Source organism: Mobula birostris, chromosome 14 (assembly GCF_030028105.1).
Source record: "Mobula birostris isolate sMobBir1 chromosome 14, sMobBir1.hap1, whole genome shotgun sequence".
In the NCBI taxonomy this organism is placed as follows: Eukaryota; Metazoa; Chordata; class Chondrichthyes; order Myliobatiformes; family Myliobatidae; genus Mobula; species Mobula birostris.
Window position 1 is genome coordinate 97,680,333 of NC_092383.1, and position 23,974 is coordinate 97,704,306.

General features: G+C 43.8%; 1 protein-coding gene across 1 annotated transcript; it reads left to right on the plus strand.

Annotated features, from left to right (window-relative positions):
- The first annotated feature begins 529 nt into the window (after positions 1-529).
- LOC140209421 (probable G-protein coupled receptor 139) lies at positions 530-23,761 on the plus strand. Its single transcript, XM_072277667.1, has 3 exons — positions 530-599; positions 6,630-7,535; positions 23,667-23,761. Exons 1-3 carry the CDS (start codon positions 530-532, stop codon positions 23,759-23,761), a joined length of 1,071 nt encoding a protein of 356 aa, XP_072133768.1.
- Positions 23,762-23,974: the final 213 nt, after the last annotated feature.

Sequence of the window (23,974 nt, forward strand, 5' to 3'; positions counted from 1 at the left end):
TCATGTGCAGAGCATTTTCTGATCTCGGTACCTTCTGGATTGCAAAGAATTTCCTCAGATCCATTCGGAAACTATTGTGGACTGCAATAAATCAATATATGGCTTTGGCAAATGGAAACATTTTGTGTAGTCTACCCTATCTGCACCTCAAATATTCTATACCTCTCCCCAAATACATGTAATGGAATGCAAGCTAAAATTTGGCTTGTGTCAATCCAACGTAAGTTATCCGATGTCGCTCGAAGCCGATTTCTATTAAAAGAGCAAAAATATTGAGCAATGTGTTATTGGAAGAAGTGTAGTTCTCTGCAGATTTCGTCCCAAATTGGGTTATATCCGTAGGGAATCCCTTGGCTCTGAGGGAATGGCTGATGTCATTGACACTGCCTGGTTAAATCAATTTAATTTGTTGACCTCAAAGAAAACGTCAAAGATGCTGTAGGATTGCTATCTGGGATTTATAAGGCACTTGTCTCGACACGATTTGCACTGGGAGCCCCGCGTGGAAACCTGCAGAATCTTAGCAAAAATGAATAAGCCTATAATCCTTCTAATCGAATTCTATTTCAACAGTTGTCTGGCAATCGTCGGTGTCCTGGGTAAGTGGATTCGCACGTTTAATAGAGCATGACAGTATTTACCTGCATTTGCTGGATGTGCTTCAATCCACACTGACAGTATGAAAGCTCAATACTACCAAATATGGCGTGAATAGCTCGCATGAAGGGAGATCAAATGACGGTGGGAAATATACCATGAGTCACGGGGCGTACTAAATAGATGAGAGGCCTGGTACTACAAGTCCAAAGGTCTCTGACCTAGATAAGGTGCCGGAGAAAGCAGGCGAGAAGAATAAGAGCACGGAAGTTTTAAAGCATTGATGGCGGCCCATATGGAATATTCTGCGCATTTCTCGTCTCCACATTTCAGTAGTAATTTTACTTCACTAGAGAGCGAGTAGAGCAGATTTATTAGGATATTTCTTGGAATTTAATATTTCAATTACGGGAGACGGTATGGGGTGCATTTATTTTCTTTGGCATGGAAAGAAATTAGTTTCCAAGCAGAGATGTACGAAATTCTGAGAGGCATGCGTAAGGTATTGAAAAGACCATTTAATCCATATTCTATATGTCAACAACTAGAGGTATGCTTCTGTAAAGACTAAAATATTTCGAACGAGCCTAAGGTATATCTTAATCGCCAAGCTGATGGCTGTAGTTTGGGGGACACTGCCTGAGAGAATCCGGGAGGCTGACGCGCACACATCATAATCAATATTTAGTGGACCACAAACCACAGAGGCAGAGAAAGGCACGGAGATGAAGCGTTGGACATGCGATTGATATAGATGGGTACATGTTAGTTAACTTAGACGTGACGGGCCTAAGACCCTTTTTCCATTCTGTATGAGTATCACCTGCGAGGGGGAAGGAGATCAATTTTAAGGCATATTCTGATCAGAACATACGATTTAATGTTGATCTCTTCCGCTGATTGTTAGTGGGATACAGAGCTGGGGCTATGCATTCGTAAACATCTCATAATAGATAACACGGCTATATTAAAATGAAAACCAATTAGTTTACCCCTGTGTAGTTCCTTTTGGCCATATAGTCGGTGATTCCGCTGCTCTTTTTGACATACAAATAATGGCAAAAACGGAGGCTTGGTTGCAGTAATCGTGGTTACATCGACAGCTGCAACCAGCAACAGTAAACAAGGTGCTGAGATGACGCCGAAAGTACTATCCAGAAGCATGGGTTCTACAGCTCTCGGGTACAGTACAGTGCATTTGGTCTGCTGTGGCACTTCCGTCAGAAGGGGAAAAATGTTGTTCAAGCAAAAACTTGAAATCCGAACTTAGGCTAGAAGGGCTGGGAGCACTCGGTAGTTCAGAGAGCACCTGTGGATCAAGACAGAGATAACGCTTCGAGTCGGAGTGCCTTTAACAAATCGGGGGAAGATAGAGAAAACTAAATAATTGTTTATCGTGGACAGAAAAGTTGTGATGGATCGGCAACACCAAAAAAAAAATCAAATCAATTAAAACGAAATGTATTAAGAGCAACGCAGACTTTTGCTTCCTTGATCTGCCTGATATGTTGAAGATGAACAGGCGATATTCCAAGTAAGGTGTGACCAAAGATGTTTTAACCTCCTGTGAGCATCTCTCGGATATCGTTGAACGTTCTACCACTTCAAATTCATCATGTTCCGAAATACTTTGGTATTTTGTTCTAAACAAATCAGATTCCCTGATATTTCTCCTATCGATCCCTGAATTAACTGTAAAGCCTTTAACAAAGCCATTCCCAAGCCTCCTACATTCCATTCTAAAAGGAAAACAATCGATACATTTTTTTTCCAGATGAACATGGTTCTGTATTTCAGTCAAAAATAACACATGATCGGAATTTACTCTCTTGCCAACTTACAGAATCGCGACCATTCATGTATACCACAGTCGCTGTGAGCAGAGCGATTTATTACTGAATCGGTTCAATCGCTGCAGTGTATTCTCTCACTCTAAAGCCACTGCAAATGATGTTGATATTTATTTCTCTTTGGTTTCTTGCTCATTCCGGTTACTTCGTTAACTCAAACGAGTTTTTGGAAGAGGTGTCGAGGGTGATTGATGACGACAGAACCATGAATGTTGTCTACAGGAATTTTAGTACGGTGTTTGACAAGGAGGCCCATCCGGAAGACTGAGATGCATGGGATCCATGGGGAATTGGCCGCTTCTATTCAGAACTGACTTGCTCATAGAAGACAGAGGGTAGTTGTTGAATGGACTTATTCCAGATGGAGGTGCGCCATCAATCGTGTTCTCAGGATTTATATACTAGAGTTCCTTGATTGTTCTATGTTTGTTACGTACACTTAAACTCTCTTTGAAAATGTCTCAATTTGTCAAGACCATAAGACCATAAGATGTGGGAAGATATTTAGACCATTCGGTCTATCAAGGCCTGCTTCACTATTTACCATGGCTAATTTATTATCATTCTTGACCCCATCCACCAGCCTTCTGCTGCAGTGTATTACCAATCAAGAATCTAAAACCTTCGTTTGAAATACACCAAATGACTCCCCTTCTCTCAATTCCTCAGTCTCCGCTGCATCTGCTCTCAGAATGAGGCTCCTCATTCTCGGACGACGGAAATGTCCTCCTTCTTCAATGAAAGGAGCTTCCCTTCCTCCAACATCAACGCTGTCCTCAGCCACATCTCTTCGATTTTACGCACGTCTGCACTTACCCCATCCTCCCGCCACGCTACCAGGGATAGGGCTGCTCTAGTCCTTACCTTCCACCCCTCCAGGCTCCGCGTCCAGCACATAATTCTCTGAAACCTCCACCACCTCCAACTGGATCCCACCACCAAACGCATCTTTCCCTCCCCCACACGCCCCACTTTCTGCTTTTTCTCCCTACGCAACTCCCTTGTCCATTTCTGTCCCCCCACTGAACACTGATCTTTCTCCTCGCACTTATCCAGGAGGAAGTGGAACGAGTGCTACACCTGCCCCTACACCCACTCCCTCACTACTATTCAGGGTCCTAAAAAGTCCTTCCACGTGAGGCAGCCCTTTACCTGTGAGTCTGTGAGGGTCATCAACTAGGTCCAGGTTTCCTCCGTGTATTCCAGTTTCCTCCCACATTCCCGAAAACACTAGGTTTAGTAGGTTAAATGATCACATGGTTGTAACTGAGCGGGCCGTACCTTTGTTCGGTAGAACCTCTCACCGTACTGTATCGCTAAATAAAATAATTGAAACGCTATGTACCAAATATCCTGAAATATCCTAGCATCCTTGCCCGGGCTGCCATTTTTTTCGACAAGTATGGTGACGACAATTGAAGGGTGCTACGTCAGCCGATATATCACCGCTGTGCTCCAAAGCTACGACATTACATCCATGTTTTTTACTCATTTCCCCGACTGGTAATGACAAGTGTCCTATAGGGCTATTTAACCGCATTACATATGTACGCTTTAGGGATACCTTAAGTTCAATACCAAGATCCCCCTATTCCTCATTACTCTTCGGGACCCTATTATTACTTCTACACGCTAGTACCTCCGAAACGCGCCCCTCACATTTAGGTGTGGAACGTGTAGAGCAGGACAAGACACAATAGACGTCCTGGTCATCGACTGCGCCTAGTCCCATCTCCAGCCGTCTCGACTCTGTCTTGCCACTGGATCCAGATGGGAATTGGGAAGACAGAGCGAGGCTCCGCTGCGCAACTCTCCCTCACTTAAATCCAAATCAAGCACTAGCCTCGACACCATCATAATGGTGTCGGGGTCGTCATCGACGTCAACGATGGGCGAACAACAGGGGAAGAAAAATCTTGCACCGGTTCCTGGCCAAGTACTTAAGACCTGTGCTGAGCAGCCGGCTGCTCTCTGAGACCTTTAACTTCTCTCCGGCAGTCTTAGGTATCCATCTGCTTCAAGCAGGCTTCAATCATACCGCTGCTTGAGAAGAACCTGGTGACCTGCATTAATGACTAACATTCAGTAGTACTTACATTCGCAGTGATAAAGTGTCCGGAGAGGTTATTGATGAAACGTATCAATTCCGCCATGGAAGCGTCTCGGATCCGTTCCAATTTTTCTAAGGATGCAAGTACTTCCTTAGAAGTTTTCTTAAATGCAGTATGACATCTAAATGTTTGACAAACGTCTATAGATGTGTCGTGGATAGTACATTGACTGGCTGCAGCACAACCTTCTATGGAAACACGAATATCCTTGAACAGAAAACCCTACAAAAATTCGTGGATACGGCCGTGTCCGCCATGGTGAAAGCTCTCCCCACCACTAAGCACATCTACACGAAACACTGACGCAGGAAGCATCCTCCATTACCAGTGGCTCAAACAACCCAGGACATGATCATTTCTCGCTTCTTCCAAAACAAACAAAAAGGTACAGGAGCTTTACGACTTACACCACCAGGTTCACCAACAATTGTTATCCATCATCCATCCAGGATCTTGAACCAAAGGGGAAAACCTCGCTCAACTTCCTTATCATTGAAATGCTCCCGTAACCTGTGATCTCATTTACAAGGTTTCTTCATCTCATGTTCTGGATATTTATTTCTTGTTTATTTATTATTATTATTATTATTTATTTTTATTTCTATTTGCACAGTTTGTTGTCTTTTATACCCTGGTTTGACGTCCAAAGTTGGTGAAGGCCTTCATTTATATTATTATTGTTATTGTTGTTGTTATCATTATTATTACTACTATTACTACAGTACTACTATTACTATTACTATTATTATCATCATCCTTATTATTCTATGGATTTGTTGAGTGTACTTGTAAGAAAATTAACCTCAGTGGTGACATATATGTACTTTGATAATGAATTTACTTTAATGTTTGAGGCAGGCTATTTCAGCAACAAATTTATATCCAGCTGTGGTCGAAGGCCACCCCATTTTCCGTTAACACCTGCATCGATTTCAGTTTAACTTTAGTTGATTTACCTGCTTGACCTGTGTTTTGAGAACTAAATGATGAATATGCTATCTTTGACTTGAATAATAATCGCCAGAGCCACGACCATATCCTAGACTAGTCCCTAGACTGTCCGGAGCTTTCCGTATCTGCGTCTCAGTGACCGGTCAAAACTCGGAATTGAATATCAGTAGGAAAGCTATATTCTGGACGGACGATCAAAACTACATGAACTGCCCCGTTTCTGAGTGTACTTGTTTGACTTAATTTTCAGAGGCAAATATCTCATTGTGAAGTGTGTGAAGGTTAATCTATTGGTCTTTTGCACAGAGAGCTGTGGAGTCAGCCGCTGCTGAAGAGCCAGATTTATTTTTTTTTTCTTTACTCTATTTGTCGATAATTTCGGTTGTCGGGTGCTCATACATTCATATGATGCAGACGGCAAATATATTTTATTCAGACAACCTGTAGCCATTAGGCTCTTGGACGTGAGTCTCTCTCTCTCTCTGTCTCTCTCTCTCTGTCTCTCTGTCTCTCTGTCTCTCTCTGTCTCTCTCTCTCTCTCTCTCTCTCTCTCTCTCTCTCTCTCTCTCTCTCTCTCTCTCTCTCTGTGTTTAAGGGGATCTATTGTGTCTGTTTGTTTTGCTCTGCCCGCAAGGAAACGAATCTCACAATTGCTAATCGAATACAATTACATACTTTGGTATTGTGAGGTCAGCTATTTTGAACTACTTTCCTCAACTTCGGAATTCAATACAGGTACCTAAAACGTTAAGACAGACAGACTCAGTCAACACTTTTAAAAGCCAGCTCAGAATCTGTTTAATGACTATGATTTCAACTGCCATCTTTTTGTCTTTTATTTTCAACCTTTTTTTATTTTTTTATGTTTGTACTCTTATGCCATTGTAAAGCATTGTAAGAGTATCGTCTGTATGAAAATCGTATAAAAATTGGTCAATAAATAAAGTTACTAATATTATTTTTATCACCCGTATTAGAATTAGTACATGTGAACTCATCTCAAAATAGAGAGAAATGCACTAATAATTAATTATTGCTCTATTCGTCGGTATTTTATTTACATAAATTTACTGGAGTACGAAATCGTTTTCCGGCATAACATGCTCGTCTTCTTCCACAGCTAACTCCATGACGATTGTGATTCTCTCGAGGGGAAACGGCGACCTCTCCAAAGGAGTTTCTGCCTACCTGATTTCCATGGCAACAGCAGACCTACTGGTCGTTATCTTCTGTATAATACTCAGGAGTCTTCTTCACAGGCTTTTCCCAGCCATGTTCTGGTTCTACACAACTGTATGCAACACTGTTGTTCTGCTGGGCTACACCGCAATAGACTGTTCTGTTTGGCTGACTATCGCGTTCACCGTTGACCGATTCGTGGCGATTTGTTGTCACAATCTGAAAGTTAAATATTGCACTACAAAGACAGCGGCGATAGTTATAACAACTGTGACTGCTCTGAGCGTTTTAAGGAATATACCTTTTTATTTCAGATCCGAACCTTACGGCTTCTATAATGGAATACCCTGGGGCTGCGCCATCAAGCTGGAGTTCTTCAGTTTGCCTGGCTGGGTGGCATTTTTCTGGATTCACCACCTGCTCAATCCACTGATCCCCTACTTCCTGATCCTGATACTCAACGTCACGACTGTCAGGCACATTGTGCTGGCAAGTAGAGCTCGCAGGGGACTCAAAAGGCCCAACAGCGGGGTTCAGCGATCAGACCCCGAGTTGGCTCAAAGGCGGAGGTCAATCATCCTGCTGTTTGTGGTGTCGGGTAGCTTCATATTGCTGTGGCTGACGAAGGTATCCGTTTTCATTCTGATGGAAGTTTCCAACAGGCATGCTTATCCGAGCTATAACCACCCCGTCATTATCGCTGACCAGGCAGGTGCCATGCTGTTCTATCTTGGAACTTGCACCAACACTGCCGTTTATGCTCTGACTCAGAAGAAGTTCAGAGATGAGCTCAAGAGAATAGCGACATATCCTTTCAGTCTCATTGCTAAATTATGTACTGAAAGAGGTTAGATAGGTTAATTGGTCATTGCAAAATTGTCGCGTGATTAGACTAGGATTACGTCGCGGGGCAGCTGGCGCTGGGGCTCGAATGATTGGAAGGGCCTTTTCCACGCTTTACCTCAATAAATAAAGAAATAAATTGAATTAGATTCGCTGCCATCGACACTTCTCTGACATTGACAAAGATTAAACCAACAAAAACATCTGAGCTTGTGCAACGAACATTACTGTTCCAAAATATTTTCGTTCTGCCAAACAGATTTCCCCGTATTATCGATTGATAGAACAGAGCAGAACAGAAATTATCTCTTCTGTTATATCTCTTCCATGTACACCGTGATGCCCGCGTATGCTAATCCGCCATTGAATCACTCTCCGTCCATCCATTTCCTATCCGCCCCTTCCAAGTTACTTTAGATTGGGGTATTTAGATACACCATAGCAAAACAACATATTTCTCAGAAGATCTCAGTAGTAACTCTGATTCTGAGCACGATTCCAATACCACATTCACCGTTAGCTCATTTCGGATCACCAACACCGAACCCTTCAGATCTCCTTTAAAATCCGCCGCTCTCTCCATAGCTGTTGATTCTCCTGTCATGGAGGAGAAAACGCTCCCTTGATGTAGAGATTAGCAATGCTATGTACACTCCCCGTAATTTTCTAACTTCTGTGAGCTTAGCCCATAGTCACCATGGAACATAAATCCAGACGTTCCAGTCTTTCATCGTAACTACGGCCTTCCATCCCATGCTACCTATGAATCTCCGTTGCCACCATATCCTTAATGCAACGCGCCAAACATGATTACTCACATTGATCCAAATGCGGCCCAACCACCGCATTGTACACCTTCAGTACTATATCCCAGTTCTTATGATGAATTCATTGCCTGCTGAAGGGAAGCATACCACCTTCCGGTTAGAACAAACCTCACTCCTCAATAATGCATAGTTTGGTAGACTCGTAAGATACTGCATATGCTGGAAAGATGAAGTAAATGCAGAAAAATGCCGAGAACACCCAGTAGTTCACCAGTAGGTCGGGATAGGTATGCAGTAAGCTTGGTATATAAATTTGATATGAGAAGTGAATAAAAGATGAACATGCAGACGTTCGCGTGAAATGACCTCAATACATGGGATTGAAAGTTACTTCGAAACTTCCTCGGAGACAAGTGAAATAAGCGGATTATTTTGAATGTGACGGATCACTATATTCGAACTTAAGGAACTATAGAAAAGAATGACTGAATCCCTGGCCTCTTTTCTATCATTTCGTGACTTCGATTCCACAACAACCAGTTGACTGAATCGTTTAATTGGTGGAAATATGTATTACTGTCGACATGCACTTGTTGGACCATAAAACTTTATCCTGTTATATATGCCACCCAATGTCGATATTTGTTATATCTCTATTTCAATAATCTTTTCAACAAGCAGTTTGAACGCATAGGCCCCCAGAGACCTCCGAGGAGAACTACCATTGTTTCTGCACAACGCGAGTGAAATCGTTTCTCCTCGTTCCAATGCCAAATCAGCAATCCCCCTTTTTTATACTTTGAGCCCATTTCTGTAGTCCTCTGGATGTGAACCTGCCTTGCCTTGTTCCAGCTTTTCTAGACTCTCGTAAAATAAAGCTAATCTACTTAATCTCTCATCATAATTCTCACTGAGTGTCCATTAGGAGAGCTAAAGGGTAAAGGCAGTCACGGTAGGTAAACCTGCGTCCTTAATAACGTGTATGTGTCGGAGATAGTATCGGGTCTGGGGACTCAGATCTGCGGCATTTAGTATCGCTCGGTGAGAGTGAAAGGAAGGGGAGAAGAGGGGCGGATTATTTAACTATATGAGGTTCTGAGGACAAGATTCTTAGATGTTCTGTTGCCTCCCTGATGCCACGATCAGGGACACCTCCGACCGAGTCTATAGAGCTATGAGCGTGGGTGTGGGGCTGGGGTTGAAGGGCCAAAGGTTTGTTAACCATTTCCGTTCCAAGACCATGGGCAAGGAAAGAGAGGAGATACTGCAATGTGAGCTCGTCGAGTCGATGCTAAGGTAAGTGGCAGACCCTTCACGGTGCTCCTCGCAGGACGGGGCACACCTGTAACGCACTGGAAATGCTACAACTGGAAAGATGATTCTGTGCACCAAGTAGACAAGTAGATGGTGCGTGCTTTGGTCAGGGTGGGGTGGCTTCGCATGTTTGGACCAGGCGGCCTCTTGGATGGAATATGGGACCTTTATGATTGGGGTAGTTTGCACATCAGCTGAGGGGGGCGCAATGGCGTTGCGGTAAATTTTGCTGAAGCTGTTCCAGGGGTTTACAATACAGTTAAAAAGGGATGAGAGCCTAAATGCCAGAGTCGCTTCTGGAGTGTTAGTGGGGAAGTAGAGATACAGCCCTCACACAAAGACCGGAACCAAATGGTTCAACATGTTTTTATTCACATTCCGAGTTGCATCTATTTCAATCCAAAGATTATTGCAGGGAAAGGAGGGTGATCTTAGATCGTGGGCTTTGCAGTGAAATTATGATAGTTTAGACATAGAAGGATGAGAACAGCAGCTCAGTGATCTGAGTTTCCGTTGTTTTAAATATTACGGCGGTTTATTTCTCAGTTGGGGGTCGGAGTAAGAGCTAAATCGGGAGGGTAAAATGCAATGGCATGAGCTTGCTCTGAAACAGCCCGTGCAGGAGAACCCCACGGGCTTTTTCGGATACCCTGATAACAAGCATAGCAGGGGATAAAATTGTTACATTTCATGATGAAGGAAGTCATCTCTGGGTGCATACAAAAGAAATCCGGTAGAAAAAAAATGGATATTTTTGCATCAGTATTTACTGAGGAGACGGGCACAAAGTGTATAGAAATAAAGCAAAGCAGTAACGAGGTCAGAAACAGTATTCTGAGCATAGAAGATGAGCTACTTGCTGTGTTTATGCAAACTAAGGAAGATACAATAATTCCCCAGACCCCGACTAGGTATAGAGCATAGAGCATAGAATAGTACAGCACAGTACAGGCCCTTCGGCCCACAATGTTGTGCCGACCCTCAAACCCTGCCTCCCATATAAGCCCCCACCTTAGATTCCTCCATATACCTGTCTAGTAGTCTCTTAAACTTCACTAGTGTATCTGCCTCCACCACTGACTCAGGCAGTGCATTCCACGCACCAACCACTCTCTGAGTAAAAAACCTTCCTGTAATAACCCCCATGAACTTCCCACCCCTTACCTTAAAGCCATGTCCTCTTGTATCGAGCAGTGGTGCCCTGGGGAAGAGGCGCTGGCTATCCACTCTATCTATTCCTCTTATTATCTTGTACACCTCTATCAAGTCTCCTCTCACCCTCCTCCTCTCCAAAGAGTAAAGCCCTAGCTCCCTCAATCTCTCATCATAATGCATACTTTCTAAACCAGGCAGCATCCTGGTAAATCTCCTCTGTACTCTTTGCAATGCTTCCACATCCTTCCTATAGTGAGGTGACCAGAACTGGACACAATACTCCAAGTGTGGCCTAACCAGAGTTTTATAGAGCAGCATCATTACATCGTGACTCTTAAATGCTATCCCTCGACTTATGAAAGCTAACACCCCATAAGCTTTCTTAACTACCCTATCCACCTGTGAGGCAACTTTCAGGGATCTGTGGACATGTACCCCGAGATCCCGCTGCTCCTCCACACTACCAAGTATTCTGCCATTTACTTTGTACTCTGCCTTGGAATTTATTCTTCCAAAGTGTACCACCTCACACTTCTCCGGGTTGAACTCTATCTGCCAGTTCTCAGCCCACTTCTGCATCTCATCAATGTCTCTCTGCAATCTTTGATAATCCTCTACACTATCTACAACACCACCAACCTTTATGTCATCTGCAAACTTGCCAACCCACCCTTCTACCCCCACATCCAGGTCGTTAATAAAAATCACGAAAAGTAGAGGTCCCAGAACAGATCTTTGTGGGACACCACTAGTCACAATCCTCCAATCTGAATGTACTCCCTCCACCACCACACTCTGCCTTCTGCAGGCAACCCAATTCTGAATCACCCTCGCCAAACTTCCCTGGATCCCATTCCTTCTAACTTTCTGAATAAGCCTACCGTGTGGAACCTTGTCAAATGCCTTACTAAAATCCATATAGATCACATCCACTGCACTACCCTCACCTATATGCCTGGTCACCTCCTGAAAGAACTCTATCAGGCTTGTTAGACACGATCTGCCCTTCACAAAGCCATGCTGACTATCCCTGATCAGACCATGATTCCCTTAATGCCTATAGATCCTATCTCTAAGAATCTTTTCCAACAGCTTTCCCACCACAGACGTAAGGCTCACTGGTCTATAATTACACGGACTATCCCTACTACCTTTTTTGAACAAGGGAACAACATTCGCCTCCCTCCAATCCTCCGGTACCATTCCCGTGGACAACGAGGACATAAAGATCCCAGCCAGAGGCTCAGCAATCTCTTCTCTCGCCTCGTGGAGCAGCCTGGGGAATATTCCGTCAGGCCCCAGGGACTTATCTGTCCTAATGTATTTTAACAAATCCGACACCTCCTCTGCCTTAATATCAACATGCTCCAGAACATCAACCTTACTCATATTGTCCTCACCATCATCAAGTTCCCTGTCATTGGTGAATACCGAAGAGAAGTATTCATTGAGGACCTCGCTCACTTCCACAGCCTCCAGGCACATCTTCCCACCTTTATCTCTAATTGGTCCTACCTTCACTCCTGTCATCCTTTTTTTCTTCACATAATTGAAGAATGCCTTGGGGTTTTCCTTTACCCTACTCGCCAAGGCCTTTTCATGCTCCCTTCTTGCTCTTCTCAGCCCCTTCTTAAGCTCCTTTCTTGCTTCCCTATATTTTTCAATAGATCTATCGCATCCTTGCTTCCTAAACCTCATGTATACTGCCTTCTTCCACCTGACTAGATTTTCCACCTCACTTGTCACCCATGGTTCCTTCAACCTACCATTCCTTATCTCCCTCACCGGGACAAATTTATCCCTTACATCCCGCAAGAGATCTCTAAACATCGACCACATGTCCATAGTACATTTCCCTGCAAAAACATCATCCCAATTCACACCCGCAAGTTCTAGCCTTATAGCGTCATAATTTGCCTTTCCCCAATTAAAAATTTTCCTGTCCTCTTTGATTCTATCTTTTTCCATGATAATTATAAAGGCCAGGGAGCGGTGGTCACTGTCCCCCAGATGCTCACCCACTGAGAGATCTATGACCTGACCCGGTTCATTACCTAGTACTAGATCTAGTATGGCATTCCTCCTTGTCGGCCTGTCCGCATACTGTGACAGGAATCCATCCTGGACACACTTAACAAACTCTGCCCCATCTAAACCCTTGGAGCTAATCAGGTACCAATCAATATTAGGGAAGTTAAAGTCACCCATGATAACAACCCTGTTATTTTTGCAGCTTTCCAAATTCTGCCTCCCAATCTGCTCCTCTGTATCTCTGCTGCTACCAGGGGGCCTATAGAATACCCCCAATAGAGTAACTGCTCCCTTCCTGTTCCTGACTTCCACCCATATTGACTCAAAAGAGGATTCTGCTACATTACCCACCATTTCTGTAGCTGTAATAGTATCCCTGACCAGTAATGCCACCCCTCCTCCCCTCCCCCTCACCATCCCTTTTAAAGCACTGAAATCCAGGAATATTGAGAATCCATTCCTGCCCTGGTGCCATCCAAGTCTCTGTAATGGCCACTACATCATAATTCCATGTATGTATCCAAGTTCTCAGTTCCTCATCTTTGTTCCTGATGCTTTTTGCATTGAGGTACACACATTTCAGCCCTTCTACCTTACTGTCTTTACACCGTTTATTCTGCTTCTCTTTCCTCAAAGCCTCTCTGTATGTTAGATCTGGCTTAACTCCATGTACTTCTTTCACTGCTCTATCGCTCTGGGTCCCATCCCCCTCGCAAATTCGTTTAAACCCTCCTGAACTATGCTAGCAAACCTACCTGCAAGGATATTGCTCCCCTCGAGTTCAGGAGCAACCCATCCAATCTGTACAGGTCCCACCTTCCCCAGAAGAGATCCCAATGATCTAAAAATCTTAAACCCTGCTCCCTGCACCAACTCCTCAGCCACACATTCAACTGCCATCTCCTCCAATTCTTACCATCTCTGTCACGTAGCACTGGCAGCAATCCTGAGAACATCACCCTTGAGGTTCTGTTCTTCAGCCTTCTGCCTAGTTCCAGAAACTCACACTTCAGGACCTCATCCCTCTTCCTACCTATGTCGTTGGTCCCAACATGTATCACGACTTCTGGTACCCTCTCATGTCCTGGGGGGTGAGCGCAGAATCTGTTGGGGCTCTGGCAGGGGTATTAACTTCAAAGTTGATCTGCCTCTGGGAGAATGACTTTTGTTAGTCCCAGATTCTCTCTCCTGTAGAATCCCATGGATTGATAATACTTTTGAAAAGTTGCTACAGTGGCGAATGGACCCTTACTGAAAGAGAATATTGGATGCGTGGTTACATCATTGGTAAACGCGTTCAATGAGATATCGATCCAGGCCATGAAAGCTGAAAGTGAACAGGGTACTGTGGCTAAAGTCACGGTAAAATCCTCTGCCAGCCTGGTAGAGGATTAGGAACGTGTCGAATGTTATAACTGTGGAGAGAAAAAAACTGTGCTTGCAATAAACATCAGGAGTGGACACAGTGCAATACTTTCAGAAGACGGAACACTTTGAAAATGATGGTTAGACGAAGGGCGGAGTCCAAGTAAGACGGGGACCCAATCAGAATTGAGAGAATATAATCAAAAGCAGGGAACAACGAATCTGACAAGAGGAAGGGTCAGACGGAGGGACCGACAAAGTGCTTTTTTGTTCCTTCAGAAGATCGGACACGTTGAAAACTTGCTTGACAAAGAGTGGAGCCTAAGTGGGGCAGGTAACGAAGCAGAATTGAGAGAATGCAATCAGAAGTAGAAGGAAGCCATCAGGGTCGAAATGGGCATCGAGAAGCGTAACTCAAAACGCCGTTGGTACTTTCCAGTTCAACTTATGAACAAAGAGGGCGGAATAGGCTGAATGGGAATTAACATGAAATGGACACACTACCAATGCAATAGAATGGCTTCGGACAGAGGATTCTAACAAGCAGCTGTCGGCCCCCTATAGCCTATAGGGGTGATGGACTTGGGTTACCTAAATAAGGGATGCATGTAATTGCGTGATAAATAGCTTTCAATGTCGTTTTGCATCCATAAGAGCATACGAAGTAGGAGCACATCGAGTCTTCTCCGCCATTCAGTCATGGCTGATCCCGGATTCAATACAACCCCACACACATGCCTTCTCGTCATATCCTTTCATGCCCAGAGTCTGTCAAGAATCTATCAACTTTCGCTTTAAATATACCCACGTCTTAGCCTCCAGCACAGTCTCTGGCACAGCACTCCAAAGATTCAAACCTTGTGAAGGAGGTTTTGAATAAAAATTGTTATGTGTATCGGGAGGGGTTTCTTAAATGGGGTAGATCATCAATAACTGGTGGACGAGTGTTTTACTTGTTAACGGGCAAAGAGCTTGGCCAAGTGATTGAACTTTCAGTGGGAGAACAGTCAGAAAACAGTGATTACAACTGTATAGGATTTAATACAGCTATGGACAAGATTAGGCATTGACCTTGCGTGAGATTATTAACTTCGAAAAAGGGAAATTTTAAGCATATTAGGTAGGAGCTAAGGAGAGTTAATCGGGGACATCGGATATCATTGCAACACATCAAATATTGGAATGTTTGGACAGAGTGGATGTGGAGAGGATATTTCCTCTAGCGGTTGAGTCAGGGACCAGTGAATATCGCTACAGAATTAGGGATATGAACAGAAATGTGTTTTTAAGAACATAAGAAAGAGGAGCTGGAGTAGGCCATCCGGCCCATCGAGACTGCCCCGCCATTCAATAAAATCATGGCTGATCTTTCCGTAAACTCAGCTCCATCTACCTGCCATTTCTCCATAATGCTTAATTCACTTACTATGTAAAAAAAAACAACTATCTAATTGTTTCTTAAATATACTTAGTGAAGAAACCTCAACTGCTTCCCTGGGCAGAGAATTCCACAGATTCACCACTCTCTGGGAAAAACAACTTCACCCCATCGCCCCTATCATATCTGCCTCCACCACCGTTGCCGGCAGCCCATCCACGCATTCACCACTCTCTGAGTAAAAAACCTACCCCTGACATCTCCTCTGTACCTACTCCCCAGCACCTTAAACTTGTGCCCTCTCGTGGCAACCATTTCAGCCCTGGGAAAAAGTCTCTGACTATCCACATGATCAATGCCTCTCATCATCTTATACACCTCTATCAGGTCACCTCTCATCCTTCGTCGCTCCAAGGAGAAAAGGCCGAGTTCACTCAACCTGTTTTCATAAGGTATGCTCCCCAATCCAGGCAACATCCTTGTAAATCTCTTCTGCATCTTTTCTATGGTTTCTATATCCTTCCCGTACTGAGGCGACCAGAAATGAGCACAACACTTCAAGTGTGGTTTGACCAGGGTCCTATATAGCTGCAACATTACCTCTCGGCTCCTAAACTCAATCCCACGATTGATGAAGGGCAATACACCGTACGCCTTCTTAACCACAGAATTAACCTGCGCAGCTGCTTTCAACGTCTTATGGACTCGGGCCCCAAGATCCCTCTGATCCTCCACACTGCCAAGAGTCTTACCATTAATACTATATTCTGCCATCATATTTGACCTACCAATATGAGATACATCATACTTATCTGGGCTGAACTCCATCTGCCACTTCTCAGCCCAGTTTTACATCCTATCAATGTCCCGCTGCAACCTCTGACAGCCCTCTGCACTATCCACAACACTCCCAAGCTTTATGTCATCAGCAAACTTACTAACCCATCCCTCCACTTCCTGATCCAGATCATTTATAAAAATCACGAAGAGCAAGGGCCACAGAACAGATTCCTGAGGCACACCACTAGTCACCGTCCTCCATGCAGAATTGTTCTATCAAAGTGTTGAATTTGTTGGGTAAACTATTTAACTTTCTGACCATCAGACCAAACACATCATCGGAAACATACTGCCCCTACCATGAAGCATGGTGGTTGCTACTTCATGCTGAGGGGATGCTTTACTGCAACAGGCCTGGAAGACTTGTAAAGGTAGAGGTTAAAGTGAATTGAGCAAAATACAGGGAAATCCTGGAGGAAAACCGGATGCAGTCTGCAAATACTGACTTGAAGGATTGGTTATCACTGGTCTTTTCCTTTTCTGGTGCCGGTGATGAATTGGTTAGTTGAGAGTAGATCAGTGATCATCATGTTGTTCTGGAACAGTGCCACAAGGCTATTATATTATTGGTGAGTGATGAAAATTGGCTTTTCAATATTAGGGATTCTTAGCAAAGGGGTTTCATTTTAGGCTACTGGAGAATTTCTTGTCTTGTGGATTGTTGTATTCAACTTGACAGCCAATCATGCATTAGAGAGAAAAGAAACTGTTACAGATGATTTTCAGTTCATAATTAGTTTCTGTTACTAAATTAAAGGCATTCATGGCTTTTGATGACTAGTGAGGTAAATAAGAATGTACAATCAACAGTACTTGAAGGTGCATTTAGGTCAGGTGAACAAGAAGAAAGAAAATCACTTTTCCCAGTAAAAAAGGCTTAAAAGCATTCAAAAGCAATTCAGCAGATGCTGAAAACTGTGAGCAACACAGACAACATGCTGGAGGGACTCAACAGGTCTGTCAGCATCTGTGGAAACAAATGAGAACAGTGGATGTTTTGGAATCAGACATTTCACAGAATTGGAAAGGAAAAGGCAGAAGCTGGAATGAAAAGATTGGGAAAGAGGAAGGACTACTAGTTGGCAGGTGATAGATCAAACCAAGTGAGGGAGAAGGTGGATGGGTGGGAGGGAGTATGAACAAGGAAAATTGGAAAAGCAGGCTGAAGAAGAAAGGAGGGGAACCAGAGAATAATATGTCAATTGAGAAGAGGATGGGTGAAAGTGTAACCAGAATGGGGAAGAGAAAAGGGGAGAAGAAGGGAAGAGATAGAAATTAAGAATGGAAGAAGGCAGAAGAAAGGAAATTATAGACCAGTCAGCATTACCTCGGTGGCTGGGAAGATGTTGGAGTCAATTATTAATTATGAGGATGTGGAGAACTTGGTGACAAAGGACAAGGTAAGACAAAATCGGCATGGTTTCCTTAAGGGAAATTTTGTCTGACGAATTATTTGAGGAGATTACAAGTGGGATGGATAAAGGGGATACAGTGGATGTTGTATAATTGACTTTTAGAAGGCTTTTGACAAGGTGCCACACATGAGGCTGCTTACCAGGTTAAGAGCCCATCGTATTACAGGAACATTACTGGCATGGTTAGAGCATTGGCTCATTGGTAGGAGGCAGCCAGTGGGAATAAAATGACCGTTTGATGGTTGGCTGCGAGTGACTGACTAGTGGTGCTCCGCAGGGGTCGGTGTTGGCACTGCTTATTATTATGTTGTAATATCAATAATTTAGATGATGGAGTAGATGACTTTGTTGCCAGGTTTGCTGATGATCCGAAGATTGCTGAAGGGGCAGGTCCTGTAGAACAAAAAGGTAGGCTGCAGAAGGACTTAGACAGATTAGGAGAATGGGCAAGAAAATGGCAAATGAAACACAATGTTGGAAAATGCATGGTCATCCACTTTGGTAGAAGAAATAAATGTGCAGACTATTTTCTAAATGGAGAGAAAATTAAAAAACCTGAGATGCAAAGGGACTTGGGAGTCCTTGTGCAGAACACCCTAAAGGTTAACTTGCAGGTTGAGTCGCTGGTGAGAAAGGCAAATGCCATGTTAGCATTCATTTTCAGAGGTCGAGAATACAAGAGCACCGATATGATGCTGAGTCTTTATAAGGCAATGGTGAGGTCTCACCTTGAGTATCGCGAACGGTGTTGGGCTCTTCATCTAATAAAAGATGTGCTGGCATTGCAGAAGATCAGAAGAGGTTCACAAGGATGAGACCGGGAATGAAAGTGTTATCATAGGAGGAAAGTTTGATGGCTCTGGGTCTGTACTCGCTGGAATTCAGAAGGATGAGGAGGATCTCATTGAAACCTTTCGAAGTTTAAAAGGCTTAGACGTGGTAGATATGGAAATGTTGTTTCCCATGGTGGGAGAGACATGAGGGCACAGCCTCGGGATAGAGGGGTGTCTATTTAACACAGAGAAGCGGAAAATTTTATTTAGGCAGAATGTGATGAACTTGTGAAACTTATTTCCACAGGTATCTGTGTAGGCCAGGTCGTTGGGTATATTTCAGGCAGAGCTTGATAGACTTTTGATTGGACATGGCATCAAAGGTTACAGGGATAAATCCGGGGAGTGGGATGAACAGGTGGAGGAAGGGTCAGCCAGCACTGAATGGCGGAGCAGACTCGATGGGTTAAATGGTCTAATTCTGCTCGTATGACTTATGCTTTAATCAGCCTCTGGTTTTGGCATGTTCTGTGAAGTTTCCACATTGTTGTAGGTGCATGGTTTTACTGAATCAACGTTTATTTCGAGTTCCGACTGTTCTACCTCCAGTCTTCTGTTAACGTCCATAGTTAAATATCAGTGAACCCAACAAACTTACTGTGAGTAATATGCTGAGCTAGCGCCGTAGCCGTTCTTTTAAGGCACACCTGCAAATTAACCTCTATTTTTAGACTTAGGGGTTTAAATCTGGCGCTACATCGCGAAGCAAAATATACTTGGTTTGTTGCCTCCCGGGCGCCAGGGTCCAGGATGTCTCTGACCAGGTGCATGACATCCTGGTACGAGACGGAAAGCAAATCGTGATACATGTTGGCACCAAGGACATAGGCAGGAAGAGGGATGAGGTCCTGAAGTGTGAGTTTCGGGAACAAGGCAGCAGGCTGAAGAACAGGACCTCGAGGGTGGCGTTCTCAGGATTGCTGCCAGTGCTACGTGATAGTGATGGTAAGAATTGGAGGAGATGGCAGTTGAATGCGTGGCTGAGGAGTTGGCGCAGGGAGCAGGGTTTTAGATTTTTGGATCATTGGAATCTCTTCTGGGGAAGGTGGGACCTGTACAGATTGGATGGGTTGCACCTGAACTCGAGGGGGAGCAATATCCTTGCAGGTAGGTTTGCTAGCATGGTTCGGGAGGGTTTAAACTAATTTGCAAGGGGGATGGGACCCGGAGCGATAGAGCAGTGAAAGAAGTGCATGGAGTAAAGCCAGATCTAACATATAGAGAGGCTTTGAGGAAAGAGAAGCAGAATAAAGGGTATAAAGGTAGTAAGGTAGAAGGGCTGAAGTGTGTGAACCTCAATGCAAGAAGCATCAGGAACAAAGGTGATGAACTGAGAGCTTGGATACATACATGGAATTATGAAGTAGTGGCAGAGACCTGGCTGTCACCAGGGCAGCAATGGATTCTCAATATTCCTGGATTTCAGTGCTTTAAAAGGGATGAGGGGGGGGGAGGGGAGGAGGGGTGGCATTACTGGTCAGGGATACTATTACAGCTACAGAAAGGGTGGGTAATGTAGCAGGATCCCCTTTTAAGTCAGTATGGGTGGAAGTCAGGAACAGGAAGGGAGCAGTTACCCTATTGGGGGTATTCTATAGGCCCCCTTGTTGCAGCAGAGATACTGAGGAGCAGATTGGGATGCAGATTTTGGAAAGGTGCAAAAATAACGGGGTTGTTATCATGGGTGACTTTAACTTCCCTATTATTGTTTGGCACTTGATTAGTTCCAAGGGTCTGGACGGGGCAGAGTTTGTTAAGTGTGTCCAGGACGGACTCCTGTCACAGTATGTTGACAGGCCGACCGGGGGAATGCCATACTAGGTCTAGTATTAGGTAACGAACCGGGTCAGGTCACAGATCTCTCAGTGGGTGAGCATCTAGGGGACAGTGACTACCGCACCCTGGCCTTCAGCATTATCATGGAAAAGGATAGAATCAGAGACGACAGGAAAATTTTTAATTGGGGAAGGGAAAAATTATGAGGCGATAAGGCTAGAATTTGCGGGTGTGAATTGGAATGATGTTTTTGCATGGAAATGTACTATGGACATGTGGTCGATGTTTAGAGATCTCTTGCAGGATGTCAAGGATAAATTTGACCCGGTGAGGGAGATAAAGAATGGTAGGGTGAAGGAACCATGGATGACAAGTGAGGTGGAAAATCTAGTCAGGTGGAAGAAGGCAGCATAAATGAGGGTTAGGAAGCAAGGATCAGATGGGTCTATTGAGGAATATAGGGAAGCAAGAAAGGAGCTTAAGAAGGAGCTGAGAAGAGCAAGAAGGGGGCATGAGAAGGCCTTGGCGAGTAGGGTAAAGGAAAACCCCAAGGTATTCTTCAATTATGTGAAGAACAAAAGGATGACAAGAGTGAAGGTGGGACCGATAAGAGATAAAGGTGGGAAAATGTGCCTGGAGGCTGTGGAAGTGAGCGAGGTCCTCAATGAATACTTCTCTTCGGTATTCACCAATGAGAGGGAACGTGATGACGGTGAGGACAATATGAGTAAGGTTGATGTTCTGGAGCATGTTGATATTAAGGCAGAGGAGGTGTTGGAGTTGTTAAAATACATTAGGACAGATAAGTCCCTGGGGCCTGATGGAATATTCCCCAGGCTGCTCCACGAGGCGAGAGAAGAGATTGCTGAGCCTCTGGCTAGGATCTTTATGTCCTCGTTGTCCACGGGAATGCTACCAGAGGATTGGCGGGAGGTGAATGTTGTCCCCTTGTTCAAAAAAGGTAGTAGGGATAGTCCGTGTAATTATAGACCAGTGAGCCTTACGTCTGTGGTGGGAAAGCTGTTGGAAAAGATTCTTAAGATAGGAACTACGGGTATTTAGAGAATCATGGTCTGATCAGAGACAGTCATCATGGCTTTGTGAAAGGCAGATCATGTCTAACTGTCACGCGGCAAAGGTGGCAAGCCCGAGATTACTACCTTTGAGGTCCTGCTTCTCAACTTCCTTCCTAACTCTCTGTAGTCTATTTTCAGGACCTCCTCCCTCTTCCTACCTATGTTATTGGTACAAGTATGTACCACGACCTCTGACAGTTCACCTTCTCACTTCAGGATATCGTGGACACGATCAGAAACATCCCGAACCGTGGCACCTGGGAGGCAGACTACCATCCACATTTCTTTCCTACGTCCACAGAATCGCCTGTCTGACTCCCTAACTATAGAAACCCCTATCACTGCTGCCATCCTCTTCCATGTGTGAAGTGTATGTGTTTACCTTGTTTATTTTCCGTCTCTTATAGATTCTGCTAAGTGATTCTTGTTCTTGGTCAATGATTTTACCATTTATTTTGAATGGGTTGAGGTTGACAGTACTCATTGCTCCGAACTATATCGTGATGTTGAAGGTTAGTATTGATATAATGAAGCATGTATAAAATGTCTGGAGAATCGATGACTGGACCTGAAGTATCCGCATCTTCCAAAGGAAAAATAGCTGTTGTTGACACTTGGGGAGTATCAATTCAACGTTGGTCTTAAAGGTAATTCTGTTATCTCTAGTTGTGGCGAGGTACTTGTGTTCTCTAACACACTCTATTGACTGGTCACTAATATCCAGGGTTGGGATAGTGTACTCTTATTTTCTAAAGTCCACTACCATCCCTTTAGTTTTACTGCGGTTCAGGTCCAGATAGTTGTTTGTGCTCTATCCAGAAAATTTATTCAGTACCTTGTTGATGCAGCCATTAGCGTTGGAAGTGCCAGTGATAACTGTGGCATCTGAGTACTTGATGTACTGCTTGCCTATTTGTGAGCCTCAACTATCGTCTGTGTACAGTGTGAACAAGACTTGTGAGATGACTGAGCCCTGTGGTATTACAGTTGATATTTGCCTGCTGTAAGCAGAGTTCAATTATACCGCTGCCTGACAAGTAGGTTGTGACCTGTCTTAATGATTATCGCCCACCAGCATTTACATCCAGAGTGATAAAGTGCGTTGAGAGGTTGGTAATGAAACCCATCAACACCTGCCCAATAAGTCATCTTGAATCTGCTCCAATTTGCCTAAGGAGGCAACAGGTCTGCAGCAAATGCTGTCTCATTGGCTCTTCACTCAATTCTGGACAGCAAAGATGCATACAGCAGAATGCACTAAATCGACTACAGCTCGGCATTCAACAATATCATCCCTTCAAAACTAATCAATAAGCTATAGGACCTTGACCTCAATACCTCCTTGTGTAATTTGGATCCTTGATTTCATCACTTGTAGACCCCAGTCAGTTTGGATTTGCAACAACATATCTTCCACGATCTCCATCAGCACAGCTGCACCACAAGACTGTGTGCTTAACCAGTCAATTATTCGATTTACACTTATGCCTATGTGGCTAAGCACAGCTTATGGAAACCTCCACCTCCTGTTCTGTGTGTTACTTATTTTTCTTTATTAATTGCAGGATTTGCTCCTTCTTCGCACACTGGGTATTTGACGGACTTCGGTGTGTGTGTGTGTGTGTGTGTGTGTGTGTGTGTGTGTGTCTGTGTGTGTGTGTGTGTGTGTGTGTGTGTGTTAATGAATCAGATTGTGTTTCCTTTTTGTGGTTGCTTGTAAGGAAACGAATCTAAAAGTTATATATCGCATATAGATACATATTGTGATGCTTTCAGGTCAGCTCCTACGATTCTAAACTTTGATATTCATATTTAAAACTATAAGGGACGCAGACAAGCCAGTTCAAAACCTAACTGTGATATTTTTGTCTTTTAGTTTCACGCTTAATTTTATTTTTATGTTACTTTTATACTTGTACTTTTATCCCAAAGGAAAGCACTTTGAAATACACCATTTGTCAAAATACTGCTCCATAAAAAGTTAATATTATTATTTTATTACTAATTTTCTTATTAGTATTATAATGTTTAAATGTACCTCCAACTTTGAAATGAGAAATCACTTCAATTAATAGGAAATGTAGCAAAAAATAAATGATTTCTCAATTCGTTGGTAGCTTATTTACAAAACTTTACGTACGTATGAAGTCGATCTCAACATTAACATGCTCGTCTTCTTCCACAGCTAACTCCTTGACCATTGCGATTCTCTCGAGGGGAAGCAGCGACCTCTCCAAAGGAGTTTCTGCCTACCTGATTTCCATGACAACAGCAGATTGACAGACTTGTGCATAGACTCTTCCTAGTCATGTTTTTCTCCAACACGGCTGTTTGCAGAACTATTTCTCCACTGGCCTACACTACAATAGACAGTTCTGTTTGGCTGACTATCGCGTTCACTGTTGATCGATTCGTGGCGATCTTTTGTCACAACCTGAAAGTTAAATATTGCACTACAAAGACAGCGGCGATAGTTATAACCACTGTGACTAC